Raw genomic sequence first — 14,090 nt, 5'->3', positions numbered from 1 at the left:
AGATGAGCCCAGGGGTGAGATCTCAGCGTCCCGGGAGAGGAGCAGGGAAGAGCTTCTCTGTTCTTTGAAGTGGCCAAGCTCCCGTGACCGTGATCACTCGGGCGGCAACGGGCCAGACAGGTGAACCCGAGGCGCCCCGTGCTCAGGGCAGGTGCGTGAAGGGTCACCACAGACCCCTCAGGCGACACACGGAGCCACCCACTCGGCCTCCAGACACCTCAGCAGGCTCAACTCCGGTCCACGAGGGCTCATCTCGGAGCTCAGGGTCACCAGGGTGGGAGCGAGCGAGCGAGGGGTGCAGACGGAGGGCACAGGATGGTGAGCACGCGGTCGGGGACGGGGCCGTGGGCGGGAGCGCGGTGGCTGTGGGCGGGGACACCGGGCCTGGGCGGGGCCAGCGTGTGTGGGCCGGGCTGGCTGGCCTCTGCCTCTGCTCCGCTCGTCCTCTGAGGTAGCAGGAACCCAGCTGCCATCCAGACAGCGAGACCCTCAGAAGGCAGACGGGCTCCCTGTCCCTTGCCGCAGAGCTCCGGAGCAGCGTCTGCTCCTTGCCCGGGTCCACAGGTACTGACGGCCCCGGAGACGCTCAGAGGACCTCGCGTGGAGGGGTGGACGGAGCCGGACTGCCCTCACTTACAGCCTTGGGGGAATGAGGCAGGAGAGGGTCCCTCGGGGCTGCAGCCCCAGCAGCGGAGGACAGTGGGCAGTGGGCTGCTCCCCAGAGCCAGGAAGGACAGCAGACAGGCTTCCAGCCGTCTCTATCTCCCTGAGGAGATCCCGGACCCTTTCTCTGGACCCTGACTTTGAGCGGGGCTGGCACCATGCCGATAGGGGTAACCCTCAAAAGGAGTCTGCCTGGGCTCCAGGCAGAGCTCGCTGGCCTCTAAGCTCTGGATTCTGCCTCTTACCTACGGGGAGCTGGGGACGGAGCTGACCAGGAGAGGAGGGCTGTGCGAGGGAGCAGGTGGGACGGAGCCCCCTGGGGTGCAGAGGGACTTCAGCCCTGTCTGCTTACCTCTGGAGAGCAGGCTTCCGGGAGGGAATCTTAGGGCTAACTTACTTTCTCCCTTCCAGGATCTCGGGATTGGCAATCTTCTCCTCTTCTGACATTTAGGCTGCTTTGCAGACCCCAGACCTCTTTCATACCCAGTTCCTCCGTCTGATGTCTTCACCTCTTGGGAGACAGTCTGGAGGGAGATTCACTGCTGACAGACCCGCTCCCCCTGCCCTGCTCTGTGGATGCTGGCGTCTGATCCAGGATTCCCTCCCTTCCCTGTAGCTGGCCTAGAGGCCTGGGTACTGACTCGTGTGGTTCTGGGGCTTAACACTGCCTCTGCAGCAGCCCTGATCTTTACAGACAGTATTGATCTGCCCGGAGGATGTTAAAACCCTGCGTGTTTAAGCTATTAACCCGAGGACGCACCACTCACCACGGGGGTTTTGCTCTCAGGTCTCCTTTCTAACCCTCTAGGTTAAGTGACAGCCTGGATTGTGCCCTCTGACCCCTGCCTAGGACAACCCCAACCCCAGGCACACACTGTGCCAAGCTTAAAGAGTCACAGCAGATTTTGACAGGGGCACGGGGTGCGGTGGCTGCTGGAGGGCTCTGTGGACAGGCTCCGCATTCAGTCCTTGGTGCATTGGGATCCGTGTTCTGGGCTCTGCGGGTCTGCAGGTGCTCACGCCAGCAGCGTGTCATTTCTTTCCAGATGTGGGGAGCAGCTGTTGTTACTGCAGAAGGACGAAGTTCAGGGATTGGGGTTTCGGGCAGGCCTCCTCTCTGCTCCACCTTCTCACACTCCTAGCTTTGGTCTTCGAGGGAAAGCACAGCTTTCTGGTCTCCACTGGAGTGAAAATAAATGGAGTGGTCTGTCTTCACAGTCCCCCAGCCTTCTCCAGCTGAGTGGATGTGTGGTTTCCATTCTCTTGCGTTCTCTCACTGGCCCCTTTCTTCCACTCCATTATCTGTGTGTACTGTGAGGAGGTGGCTAATGGGCTCGTGTAGGTTTCAGGATGATTTTAAATTCCTCCAGGTTCACTTCAATATGTAGCCAACTGTGTGCGTGTCTTTTAAAGGTTTAAAATGGAACTCAGGTGCTGTGCCCCTAAGATGCCAGCTAGGAAGGTCTGAATCACGGGGAAGGACCTAGAACCTGCAGAGAGAGGAGCTGTCAACCTTGCAGACACCGATCCGGGACACGGCCCCAGCTGCCTAGATGGAGACCACTGTGGGGGCTCTGGGTGGGAATACCACAGACACTTTCACCGGTTTCCTCTCCTCCCTCAACGCCTACGGAGCCCAGACTGCTTCCTTTCCATCCACTTTCAGCTATGGTGACTATGACACGCCCTTGGATGAAGAGGAGGATGTAACCAATTCCCGGACTTTCTTTGCTGCCAAGATTGTCATTGGCATGGCTTTGGTGGGGATCATGCTGGTATGTGGCATTGGCAACTTCATCTTTATCACTGCCCTGGCCCGCTACAAAAAGCTTCGCAACCTCACCAACCTGCTTATTGCCAACCTGGCCATCTCTGACTTCCTGGTGGCCATCGTGTGCTGCCCCTTTGAGATGGACTACTACGTGGTGCGCCAGCTCTCCTGGGAGCACGGCCACGTCCTGTGCACCTCTGTCAGCTACCTGCGCACCGTCTCCCTCTACGTCTCCACTAACGCCCTGCTGGCCATTGCCATTGACCGGTGAGTGCCGCAAGAGGAGCAGAGGGAAGGGGGTGTTGGCTTTATCCCTTCCTTCCCTACAGCTGCATGCTGATGACTTGTGTCTGAGTTCCCCATAAGTGTGACCCATGGGGGCTCGGCTCGAAAGCCTACTAACTGAACAGCTATCTTTAGCCAGGGCTGGAGGCAGCTGAGGCCTGGGAACAGGGAAGTCTTTGATCACTGTCTGTGGATTGTCTCCTAGCTGTGCCTGATCCTACTTAGACAGGTAGGAGGAAGCGTTGAGGGGTGAGAACAAGTTCTAAGGAGTTACTTCTTGCAGAACCGTGAAACAGCAGGGAATTTCCTCACTCATTTAGACCTCCTCTGTCAAACTATGATCTCCCAGCACTGGGTGGTTTTTAGATAAGATTGCGGGAGTTGTCTTGAATAGAAAGGTGTGGGGACAGAAAGGGCGTGTGGTTGCCTACTTTTGTTAGTGTTGTCTTAATCTCTCCTCCCTTCACACCCACCATGTTGCAGTACAAGGCCTGCTCTAGTGATGGGCGTGAGATTGGTGACAGTAACCTCTGCATGCTTTTCTTTTTTAAATTAATTAATTTTTAATTAATTATTACATCCTGACTGTAGTTTCCCCTCCCTTCTTGTAGATGTTTCACTTGGGATAAACTTGTGTTAGTGAGCCAGGATGGCCAGGATTTTAGGGAGCCTTTGCAAAGTCTTGCAAAGCTTGCAAGCTTCTTTGTGTGCTTTTGACTCCAAGTACAAAGCATCCTGTTATGGTCTGTGGACAGCTTCCCTGAGGGGCTAATCAGGCTTCCACATACCTTGACAAAAACAGTTTGCCATTCTGCACAGGCTCTCCTTGTTCTATGGCCTCGGGGCTCTGGGGTGTTTGACCTGGGCACAAAGTCTGAGCAACGGAGCAAGTTTGGTGGCAATACAGCTGGGGGTAGGATGGCTTGTGAAAGGTCAGATTCTAAGGAAAGGGACACTATAGAGCCTGGCCTTAAGACCATGGGGGCGGGGGGCAGAGTCCCTGACTCCTTTTCATGGACATGGATGTCAGAGAGTCAGCAGCTGATGGGCTCTTGGTCTGTCATGCATAAGAGGTATGTTGAGGTCCTCAATACAAGTCACTGACCCTGGGGCATTTGCTCACTTAGTCAAGGAATCCAAATAAGCCTAGCAGAGGATACTGTCAGCCAAAATAGCTGCATCTGAAGTCATTTTGAGAGCAGGCTCCTCTTTGACCTTCTCTAGAAATGGAAAAGGTGCCTTGTCCCTCCACAGGAACAGGATAAAACATGTAGGGTCATCTCCTGGGCTTTCACATGAGTGACACAGCTTTACCCAGGAGATGCTCTTGGCGGTTGGAAGTAGGATAGGTGGGAGCCTGTCCTGCTCCTGAATGAGATCCATTCACACTGAGGGCGAAAGGGGCCAGGCTAGACAGAGGAGCACTGAGGTGCTATTAAGCCAACCACAATAGAGGACTAATATCCTCCACACAGCCCAAGCACACGTTCCACTTCCACACCAAGCTCAGCTGCTTTAGAACAGGGCACAGTGCAAACTAGACATGTTAAGAAACATGGATCAGGTCATGCTTTGCCCTGGGGACAACCGGTGATGCTTGCAATGGGATTCTGATTGAAAATGTGCACACAGATGTGGGAGCAACGCCTAGGCCTTCCTTAGTCTTAGGTGACTAACTGCCTCGGCAAATCAAGTTTTTGTTGTTTAAACTGATGTTTGTAATCTTTGCCCCAAATGGTTTTTATTTTACTGTGCTACTACCATCTAATTTCAGTTTAGTGGTTTAGGAGTCATTAAAATTTGTCTTTGTGTGCTGTTCAAAACACAATGATTTTTTTCACATTTGAGTTTTTTCTTAGCTTGGAGCAACTAAATTTCTACCCATGTAAAACAAATATACACCATGTTGTTAAAATGCCTTTATTTAAAGGAATTTCTGTCGGAACGGTTCGTTTGTACTTGATTCAAATCTTTGGTGCCCTCCACTCACTGGGGGCCCTTCCCTCAGTTATCTGCCCTCTTTCTGCCTCAGGCTTTGAGGACAGTGAGAATGGCATGTGCTGCGTTGCTTTGAACATGGAATACAATCATATCTGCGATACAAGCTGTTTTTTTTTTTAATCTTGGTATTTTGAGACTGTGTCTCACTGTGAAGCTCAAAATGGCTTTGAACTCATAATCCTGCCTCATGCATCTGGATGCTTGGATCACAGGTGTGTGCTGCCAAGCTGGGACATAACAATGCGAAGTCAAAACACCGAATAAGCACCGAATAAGCAGTGGATATCATCATTCTTGAGTTAATATTAAAAGACCATAAGTGACAACAAACTAGTTAATAAACTAGAGTTTATTAACTTAGTAAGCCCAGAGTTGTTTTTATGATGTGCAAATCATAACGTAAGGTTAAGAAATGGGCTATGAAGTGTTGACTCACAGAACAGTTAATCTTCTACCAGTGTGGATTTAGTGCTTCTGTTTTTGCTTTCACTGTGCTCCTAGGCATCAAGGCACAGCCCATCTGTCCATTCTAGAGTACTTGATCAATTGTCCTGGTCACATTTGTTCCTGCAAAGCTTCACTTGGATGCATAGTCCCAGCATGCTCTACTTTCGTGGTCTGATTTCGCTGTCACTGGGTTCCACCCAGCTGCCCCTGTCCTATCCATCCTAGCTTTTATTTACTCATGTATACATGCATTCTTTCCAGAAGTGTGTCTATGCAGAATGGCTGCCCAGCATCGGGTTCTGTTCCAAGGGCTGGGAATATGGTGGTAAACAAAATAAAACATCTGGACCCCCATGAAGCTATAGCAAAGGGATGAAGGGAGGGTTCTGTCAGGCAAAGAACCATGGAAGGTAATTTCATAAGTGAGAAACAAAAACAAAAAGAAACGAAACGCAGCAGAAACCCAAGACTGAGTAGGAGAGGGAATCTGGACAAGCTAGGAGAGGTGTCTCTGAGAGGACATTTGGATGACCCAGGAGTGATGCTGAAGGTTCACTTCGTGAGGACAGAGAGAAAATGTCTCAGAGAAAGGGACGTGTAAGCACAAAAGCCTTGAGGCAGGAACAGACATGACAGGTTCCAGGAACAGAGAGAAGGCTTTGTGGCTTACAGGAGATAAGTGAGGCTGCAAAAGAACAAATCTTCTTGAGTAGAACGCTGATTTCTTGCTGAAATAACTGATACACATTCCAAACCTGGGAGCTGAGGCCGGAAGTGAAATGTCCTGTCAAAAGCAACACACCTAGCTGAAGCACACCTTTCTGCCGTGTTCAGCTCTAACTCTCTCTGCATTTCCAGCCTTCTGTGGCTTAGCCCCACACTGCACCCCAGGCTCAGGCTAAGTAAACACATCTTTGTCTTTTTTTTTTTTTTTCCCAAAAATGATAATGGTCTTTTTGACAATGAGAGTTTCTATTCACCCACTGCCAAACCACTGATGGGGTAAAGTTTTATAAAAGTTATTAAAACTAGATGCCCCAAACTCACAGATGCAAAAGTGAGAAAGGCATAAACAAGATCTCTAGACAAAGAGAAATGGTTAAATGATAAGCAAGGGTCACGTTCACAGTGTGGTTTGGAGAAGGGGGTCATAGCAAGCAGAGGAGGGAGACCTTAGCGTGACCATCAACAAAGGGGGAAAGGCCTTCGAAGAGCCGAGGCTGGTGTCTGAAGAAGCCAGGGGGTGGGAATGTTTCCAGTGACCTTGGGGAAAGCCTGGGAAGTGGGCACTGAATCTTCAGAAGAGCGCTCAAAAAGGATGAGGTCATAGTTCAGAAGACAGAACAAATCCACCAGAGGACCACAGACTGAAGGAGTCAGCAAGACACTTCAGGAAGTCCCCACCTCCATGCCAGCCCCCCCCCCCCCGGGTGGCCAGGGCCTCTCGGCTTCCTCTTTTGATGTGGAAACAGCCAGCGCACCGGCACCTTCCTTGACTTGTATCTAACCTTCTGGTCTGCTGCTTATGAAATGCTGGGAGACTTCTCTGGCCCGGGGTGCCGAGGAACCCAGCCAGGGTGTGTGTTCACCCGTGTCGAATCATGTTGCCCAGGCTCGGAAAGCACAGATGCCCCCGATGAATTCATCAGTTGGGGTTGGTTGGTTACCCATGCCCTGATCAGCCTAGTACAGCTACAAGCGCTGTTCTCATGTGAGACCTTAGTGGGGACAGACAGGAGTCGCAAACTCTGCAGAAGCACCCGTCCTCGGCTGCCATGCAACCACTGCAAAGCTACTTCTTTGCCTCGGAGCGTTTATTTGTTGTTCTCTGTGAACTATTGGCTTTGGGTGGCTTTGAACCTAAACCACTGTAGTTACAGGCACAGACCAAGTGAAGAGAGAAAAGGAGCTGCCTTTGCTTCAAGGAACGTCATAGGTGGAAAACGAGCCTGTGGGAGAGAGAGAAGAGAAGGGTGGGTGAAGGTCAGGAGGAAGGGAGTATGCCTGTTCCTGCTGGAAAGGGACACAGCAAATGTCCTCTCCATCAAACGGGCGTCTTTGCTCTCTTATTCCTTCGGAAGGGTTGAGGGAGTTTACCTAAACCAAAGTATGGACTTGCAACCGTAAGCTTCTTCCTAATGCAAAGTTCCGGAACGAGGGCTGATGGGAGTCTCCGGGACAGTTTTCTGCACTTTGCCTGTTGATTTGTGTCTCAGTGCTGATCAGGGCTAACTTCAGGTGGGGTTACTGCCTAGGTGGGTGTATGGAAAGGCTAACACAGTTTGAGCACTGGCATCCATCACGCCGCTGATGCGGAGGTGATGTGGCCAGCTGCTGCAAGCTTCTACCGCCTTGACTTTCCTGCCGTATAACCTCAAAAACATGGCTGGAACCTCCAACCGCGAGGCAAAACAATCCCTTCCTTCCTTGAGAATTTTTGTCAGAGCATCTTAATCACAACTCAGTATCTAAGACATTGTGCGTGCGTGTATGTGCGCATGTGCACGTGTGCGTGTGTGTGTGTGTGTGTGTGTGTGTGTGTGTTGACGCAATGTGAATGCAGAGCCTTAGAATACTAGACAGGTTACTCTACCACTGGGCCACACTCCAACTAGCATGATGGCTGCTATAAAGGGCCTGTGTGGCTGAGCACAGTGGGGCACACCTGTGATCTCAGCACTCGGGAGGTAGAGGCAGGTGGATTGCTGTGAACTCGAAGCCAGTCAGGTCTACAGAGTGAGTCCAAGACAGCCAAGGCTACACAGAGAAACTCTTGTGTTGAAAAACCAAAAGGGGGGGCATGTTTATGCACAATGCCAACAATGCACACAATCCTGGCGCAATTTTTCTTTACCGAGGAGTTGCCCAGAGTTCCAGGTATGCATGCTGGTGGCCAGGCCAGCAGCCATCTGGGGTGTCCAGAGAGCAAACATACCCTATCTAGCTTCTTCAGATTTCTGGAGCCGAAAGAGAATGGGGGTCTCATTCCAGTAATCTGCCAGGTTCACCCACTGCGGGGTGATGAATTGAGAAATTAAATCAGAAAAACACAAGGATCAAAATCCCAAGAAGGATTGTCTCAAAGGGTTTATGGAGGCAGCAGAGAGAGTCTGGCTCTCTTCAGGACCCTGTCACATTGCCATCTACCCTGCCTGGGATCCACTATGGACGCAAAAGAGTTTGTTTTCCAGTGCTGGTCGGTCCTTTCCGCTTCATTCCTGTCCTTCTCCTCCCAACCCTGCCAGCTGTGCAAAGCCTCTCAGGAAGCTGGAGCTCTCTGGACAAGCGTGCGCCCTGGGAAGGGTGCCATCATAGCACCCAGGTGACTCACAGCTCCACAAAGTGCTCTCTGCTCCCTGGACCACCGTGGAAACAGTGCGGGTTCTCTGGGAGCGAACAAAGGCAGCATCTTTTACTGCCTGATGCTTTGCGGTTAAAAAAAAAAAAGTCATGTATACGCCAATTGATTTTCACATCAGCCCTGTGAGATAGGCTCTAAATGCTTTCTGTCAAGGGTCTGTGGCATACAGCCCCGAGAAAGAAAGTGTCTCATCTCCTAACAGCCTGTATCTTTCTCTCTGCATCCAGAACAATGCTCTCTAAAACGCAGAAAAAAAAACACAAAACTCTGGCCCACACTTTGGTTGGAAAGGGTGATTTCTCCCCATCAACTTGTTCAAGGTGGAGTTGCGGGGCTTACTTTGAATTGCAGGTGTTTGGAGAATAGATGGACTAGGGTCTGTCTGGAGACCGATGAGGAGTGCATGGAGAAATACAAAGAGAAGCCCTTCTCTTTTCTCTGTGTACTTTAAATTACTACACTTAAAAGTAAGCTTCACCATTTTCCCGCGGTATGTGTCAGGCTTAAAACCTGTCTAGGGATATTGTATTCATCATCACGTGTAATCTTTAAAGCACCCCAATAGTTGGGCAGATGAGAAAGCTGAGATGAGGTGAAGCTGAGGTTTGCTGCCGAGCCCTCGCCCCGGACACCCCCTAACATCCCGTAGAGCTGCAGAATGTCCTCAGAGGGAAATTCTCCAGGACAGGCCCCTCCTGAGGTTGACGCCTTTTCTGTTCTTGCCCAGGTATCTGGCCATAGTGCACCCGCTGCGGCCACGGATGAAGTGTCAAACAGCCGCGGGCCTCATCTTCCTGGTGTGGTCCGTGTCCATCCTCATCGCCATCCCAGCCGCCTACTTCACCACCGAGACGGTGCTGGTCATCGTGGAGAGCCAGGAGAAGATCTTCTGCGGCCAGATCTGGCCGGTGGACCAGCAGCTCTACTACAGGTCCTACTTCCTCTTGGTCTTCGGCCTCGAGTTCGTGTGCCCTGTAGTCGCCATGACCCTGTGCTATGCCAGGGTGTCCCGCGAGCTCTGGTTCAAGGCAGTGCCGGGCTTCCAGACGGAGCAGATCCGCCGGAGGCTGCGCTGCCGTCGCCGGACGGTGCTGGGGCTTGTGTGCATCCTGTCGGCCTACGTGCTCTGCTGGGCGCCCTTCTACGGCTTCACCATCGTGCGCGACTTCTTCCCCTCCGTGTTTGTGAAGGAGAAGCACTACCTCACTGCCTTCTACGTGGTGGAGTGCATCGCCATGAGCAACAGCATGATCAACACCCTGTGCTTTGTGACTGTCAGGAACAACACCAGTAAGTACCTCAAGAGGATCCTGCGGCTGCAGTGGCGGGCTTCTCCCGGCGGGAGCAAGGGCAGCGCCGACCTCGACCTCAGGACCACGGGGGTGCCCGCCACCGAGGAGGTGGACTGCATCAGGCTGAAATAGGCGAAATGGTACCCCAGTGCCCGGATGCACCCAGCAGCGATGAACTCGGTCTTCTGCAGACGGCGGGACAAGAGACAGCCACTTCTAGTCAAGCAACTGTGGGATTTCTGAAATGTCACTTGTGGTCAGGGTTCCTTCAAGACGGAACTTTTGCAGAGTGGGCACCAGTGAAAATCATTTAGTTGACTGACAAAATGAAGTGGAGGTTACAGCAAGGCAATATGGCACAGAGTGTCTGGGAGAGGAATTCTCCGGAGAGAAGGCAGAGCCGGTTGTGTAGGACTCTCCTGTCTGTTTTTAGGGTGGAGAGCCTGAGCTACATGTGGTGCTGACACCCCTATCAGCACTGGCAAGCCAGGAGCAAGAGAGGTTTCCAGCTTAGCCTGTAGTTTTTCTCTACTTATCCTGGACTCCCCACTGGGAGGGGATTCAAATGCATGTGTGGATACTTCAGGACTCACGGCCAAGTTCTGACCACCCTCACTGTGAACCTATGGTCACCTCTTAGGCCCAGGGCTCCTCATGCAGACGTTGGGTAGGGGGGCTTCTCTGGAGAATGGACTTGGGGATGACGCCACATGGACTCTGAGCACCAGAAGAAGGGGGGTTCTGATGGGACTTCTGAAAGCATGTGTGCAGGTCAAAGGGTGCTGCCGTTCCCTTTCTTGGTTACCACGGCCTGGAGCACTTCCACCTCCTGAGTCCTCAGGCCTCTGTGCCTATGGAGCTTTCCCATCCCCACTAGCTCTCAGACATGAGGTGTTTCAGCCCAGCCGGCCTATTTGATGAGCTTCCCTTGCTGGTACGATTGGGAGAAGGATTTCTAAGCGAAGGATTTCTAAGCGGTTGGTGCCTGAATCTTGGCCTGGTCACGATTCTGGGAATTAAGACTTGCTGCTCTCTTAAAATGAAGGTGACCTTGGAGGCATTACCACATTTCTGCCCTGGAGCGCTTGCATTTCAGTGGTGCAGCCTGGACACTCAGGAAAAAGAGGTTGGCTCCACAGTGAGGCCCAGTGACCCCACTGACTCCTCAAAGTGTCACCGCATTTGGTAACTCCCCTCCGTAGTTTATAATTCTGGTCGGAGAAGACCTGAGGCCCAGCTTTGACCATGCTGGGCACACAGAGATAAGACTTTCTGAAGACAAAGGTAATACTTAAGAAACTTGGTAGGAACTGTTGTGAGATCGAATAGGATATGGAAGATACGCTTTCCACCATTTGAATAGTCCGACACCGCCACCGCCGTCGTCATCACCATCACAGCCACCACCACCGCTGCCACCACCACTACCGCCGGTGAGCTAGCAGCGGTGGGCTGTCTGGACGAAGGCAAACTTGTATACATATCTTGCTTGTATATCTATCAGTCTCAACCCATTGCTCAATGTTCCTCATGTGAGTTATTTTTTATGCTTCTTGACAGTGCACCCTGCCATCACAGCATGTTGATACAAACAAGACCATGGCGGGTACACCAAGGAGGGTGTACGTGTACGTGGTCTGCAGTCAGGGGAAGGTAAACAGCAGGTTTTGTAGCCTCTAGATCAGAACATCCTTGTTATCGGGTAGAACAGCTTCCCACACATGCTCCTCATAGGCCACCATCCCACACAGATTCCCCGCCAGCGTGAGCAACATCTCTCAGCCTGCTTTTATTCTCATGAGCATGCAGAGCCACAGAGGCGCCGTGTCCTTTCCTCAGACTTCATGATAAGACAGGGCACTAATGAGGCTGAGCGACACCTGTGTGGGCTTTCTCTCCAAATACAGGCAATTCTCTTTTTGACCACAAAGTTTTATTTTTTAATAGTCTATTTTCCCCAGAAAACACATTTCAAATATCCATTTATTTATTCTTATTCAGTACCCACCTTACTTTAAATCAGAATTCTTTCAGAGGGTAAAACTTCATTAAAGTACAAATTCAAACCAAACACAGAGGGGAAAAAAACCTATTTTTTTATTTTAAACTTTATTACAAAAAAAATTGCAAACAAACAAAAAGAAGAACGAAAGAAGAGGAAACCATGTACCAAATTAACCAGACCCAAAGACTTGGATGTCTTAGAATAAAGCCACGCACTGCATTCTGAAATGGCTAAGCTGGTTTGAAGTGTGAGAAGTGCTTAGATGATCTAGCTTATTGGGATCTAGCTCACAGTTCTTCCGATCAAGGCTAAGTAAGAGGTGAGTACTAAATACTCATTGTTGTCTTTTTAAATTCATGACAAGTGAACTTTCCTGCCTTTGGGCCTAAAATGTATCAAAGTTTCATTCATCTCAATTGTCTGTAAAACTTCCAGGTATTAGTGTTCTGCTTGTGATTTTATGGTGAATGGTTGTTATCAAATGGAATACCAAATAGATGTACATGTCTGATCACTAACTGTGCTGCGCTTGTCATTTCTCCCCTTCCCCATCCTTTTCCAGGTTCCACAGTGATGGTCTGTGAGGTAACATTGACTAGACCCCGGGCTCATAGGGTTGTGAGGGCAGTGTTGCCTCCCACTGCTCTTGCCGAGAGCCTCCCATCTCTGTCAAGAGCTGTGGTTGATTCACTGCCTTCTTCCCTTGATTCTGATGGAGCCAAGAACACTTTTCAGCATCTGAGTACTAAGATGACTGTGGACCCATGTATGCTAACTCTAGGACTAAACCTGTGAACAGGCCCACTGTCCATAGGTACAGCGAGGAGGAGGGAGAGACTGCATACAGATTCCCTGGATGAGCAGCTCACACAATGGGCTTCTCAACACAAAAACAAAACCCAAAACCCAAAACCCAACCCAACCCAACCCAAACCAAACAAAAACCCCCAAAAAGAAACAAACAAAAAAAACCCAAAAACTTCACACACACAAAATCCAACTGGTGGTAAGTCCAACAAGATGAGACTCAGGGCAGATTCTTCTTTTGTGTTCCCTAAATACTTTCAGTGTTCAAAGAGACATGCTATAACTTGTGCAGAAGGATGTAGATATGATTTTGCAAAACTCATACCATTCATAACTAAGAGGAAATAAAACATTCTTCAGTCAAAGACATTAAAATAAGTGATGTAATGGTCCCCACAGCATGCTCTGGAGCGTGAAGCAAGATGCATGCTTGAGCACTTGTAAGATAAGCAGGTTATACATCTGACTCTTGTTCTTGAAAAACAAGACCGTACTGGGCAGTGGTGGTGCACGCCTGAGGCAGGAGGATATCTGTGAATCTGAGGCCAGCCTGGGCTACAGAGTGGGGTGTAGGACAGCCAGGGCTATAATACAGAAAAACCCCATCTTGAAAAAAACAAACCAAAACAACGACAACAATAAAAACCCACCATCTTTTATAGTGTGGTCTCAGAGATGAGCCCAGTTTTCCTTCTTAGAGTGAAAAAATGAGGTTCAAATTTAGATTCTACAGTTTTAGAAACTGAAGTGCAGCAAGTGGGGCGGGAGTGGGGGTGGGGTGGCTGCGAGGAGGATGGACACGATGGAGTCTGTTGTCACACAGTGGGACACTGCACGAGCCCATCAGACCTTGGGGCTCCTGAGGCCGAGCCCAGCATTCTTGTGCCACAGAATTCCGTGGTGCAGGGTGCATAACATCTTAGAGGTATTCTTTCCAAGAATCCTTGAGATGTCGGTTCAACCTGCCTGGCCTTCCCTGGAGACCCTTAAGGAGTTTAGCAGAGACATTCCTGGCTCCCTTGCAAGCCAAGTTTTAGCTCATTCTACCCCCTGGACCTCACAGCCAGCCACAGAGGCTCCAAGGTTGGGAGCGAGTGGCTTAGAGCTGTTCCTGATGGCTCTATTTACCTAGCCTGAGGCTCCTAGGAATGCAGCGGGAGAGAAGCTTGGCTCCCCTTCCCTAAGATGCTGACCGAGCATGACTCCGTGCCTGTCTGAATATCCACAGTGGGGAGCAGGCCCTGCATGCCGGAGTTTAGATACTGCACAGAACCAGCTCATGCCCTTCCCTGGGAGGCCAAGAGTGCTAGGTCTGTGAATGAAGCAGAATTTGAACTTGAGGAGGGAAACATGGATCACAGGAACAGAAACATCTTTTTTTTTTTTTTTTTTCTGTTCCTGGTGAGCAACGGTTTCCCCCACATGTTGAAACTGTCTCTGAGAGAAAAAAAAAAAAAT

General features: G+C 50.5%; 1 protein-coding gene across 1 annotated transcript; it reads left to right on the top strand.

Annotated features, from left to right (window-relative positions):
- Positions 1–421: 421 nt before the first annotated feature.
- Positions 422–12,300, top strand: Prokr1 (prokineticin receptor 1). The gene is made up of 3 exons (XM_021647762.2): positions 422–564; positions 2,077–2,701; positions 9,256–12,300. Exons 2-3 carry the CDS (start codon positions 2,217–2,219, stop codon positions 9,950–9,952), a joined length of 1,182 nt encoding a protein of 393 aa, XP_021503437.1. The 5' UTR covers positions 422–564; positions 2,077–2,216; the 3' UTR covers positions 9,953–12,300.
- The last annotated feature ends 1,790 nt before the right edge of the window (positions 12,301–14,090 follow it).

This window comes from Meriones unguiculatus, chromosome 5 (assembly GCF_030254825.1).
Source record: "Meriones unguiculatus strain TT.TT164.6M chromosome 5, Bangor_MerUng_6.1, whole genome shotgun sequence".
In the NCBI taxonomy this organism is placed as follows: Eukaryota; Metazoa; Chordata; class Mammalia; order Rodentia; family Muridae; genus Meriones; species Meriones unguiculatus.
This window is presented reverse-complemented; position numbering and strand designations above follow the sequence as displayed.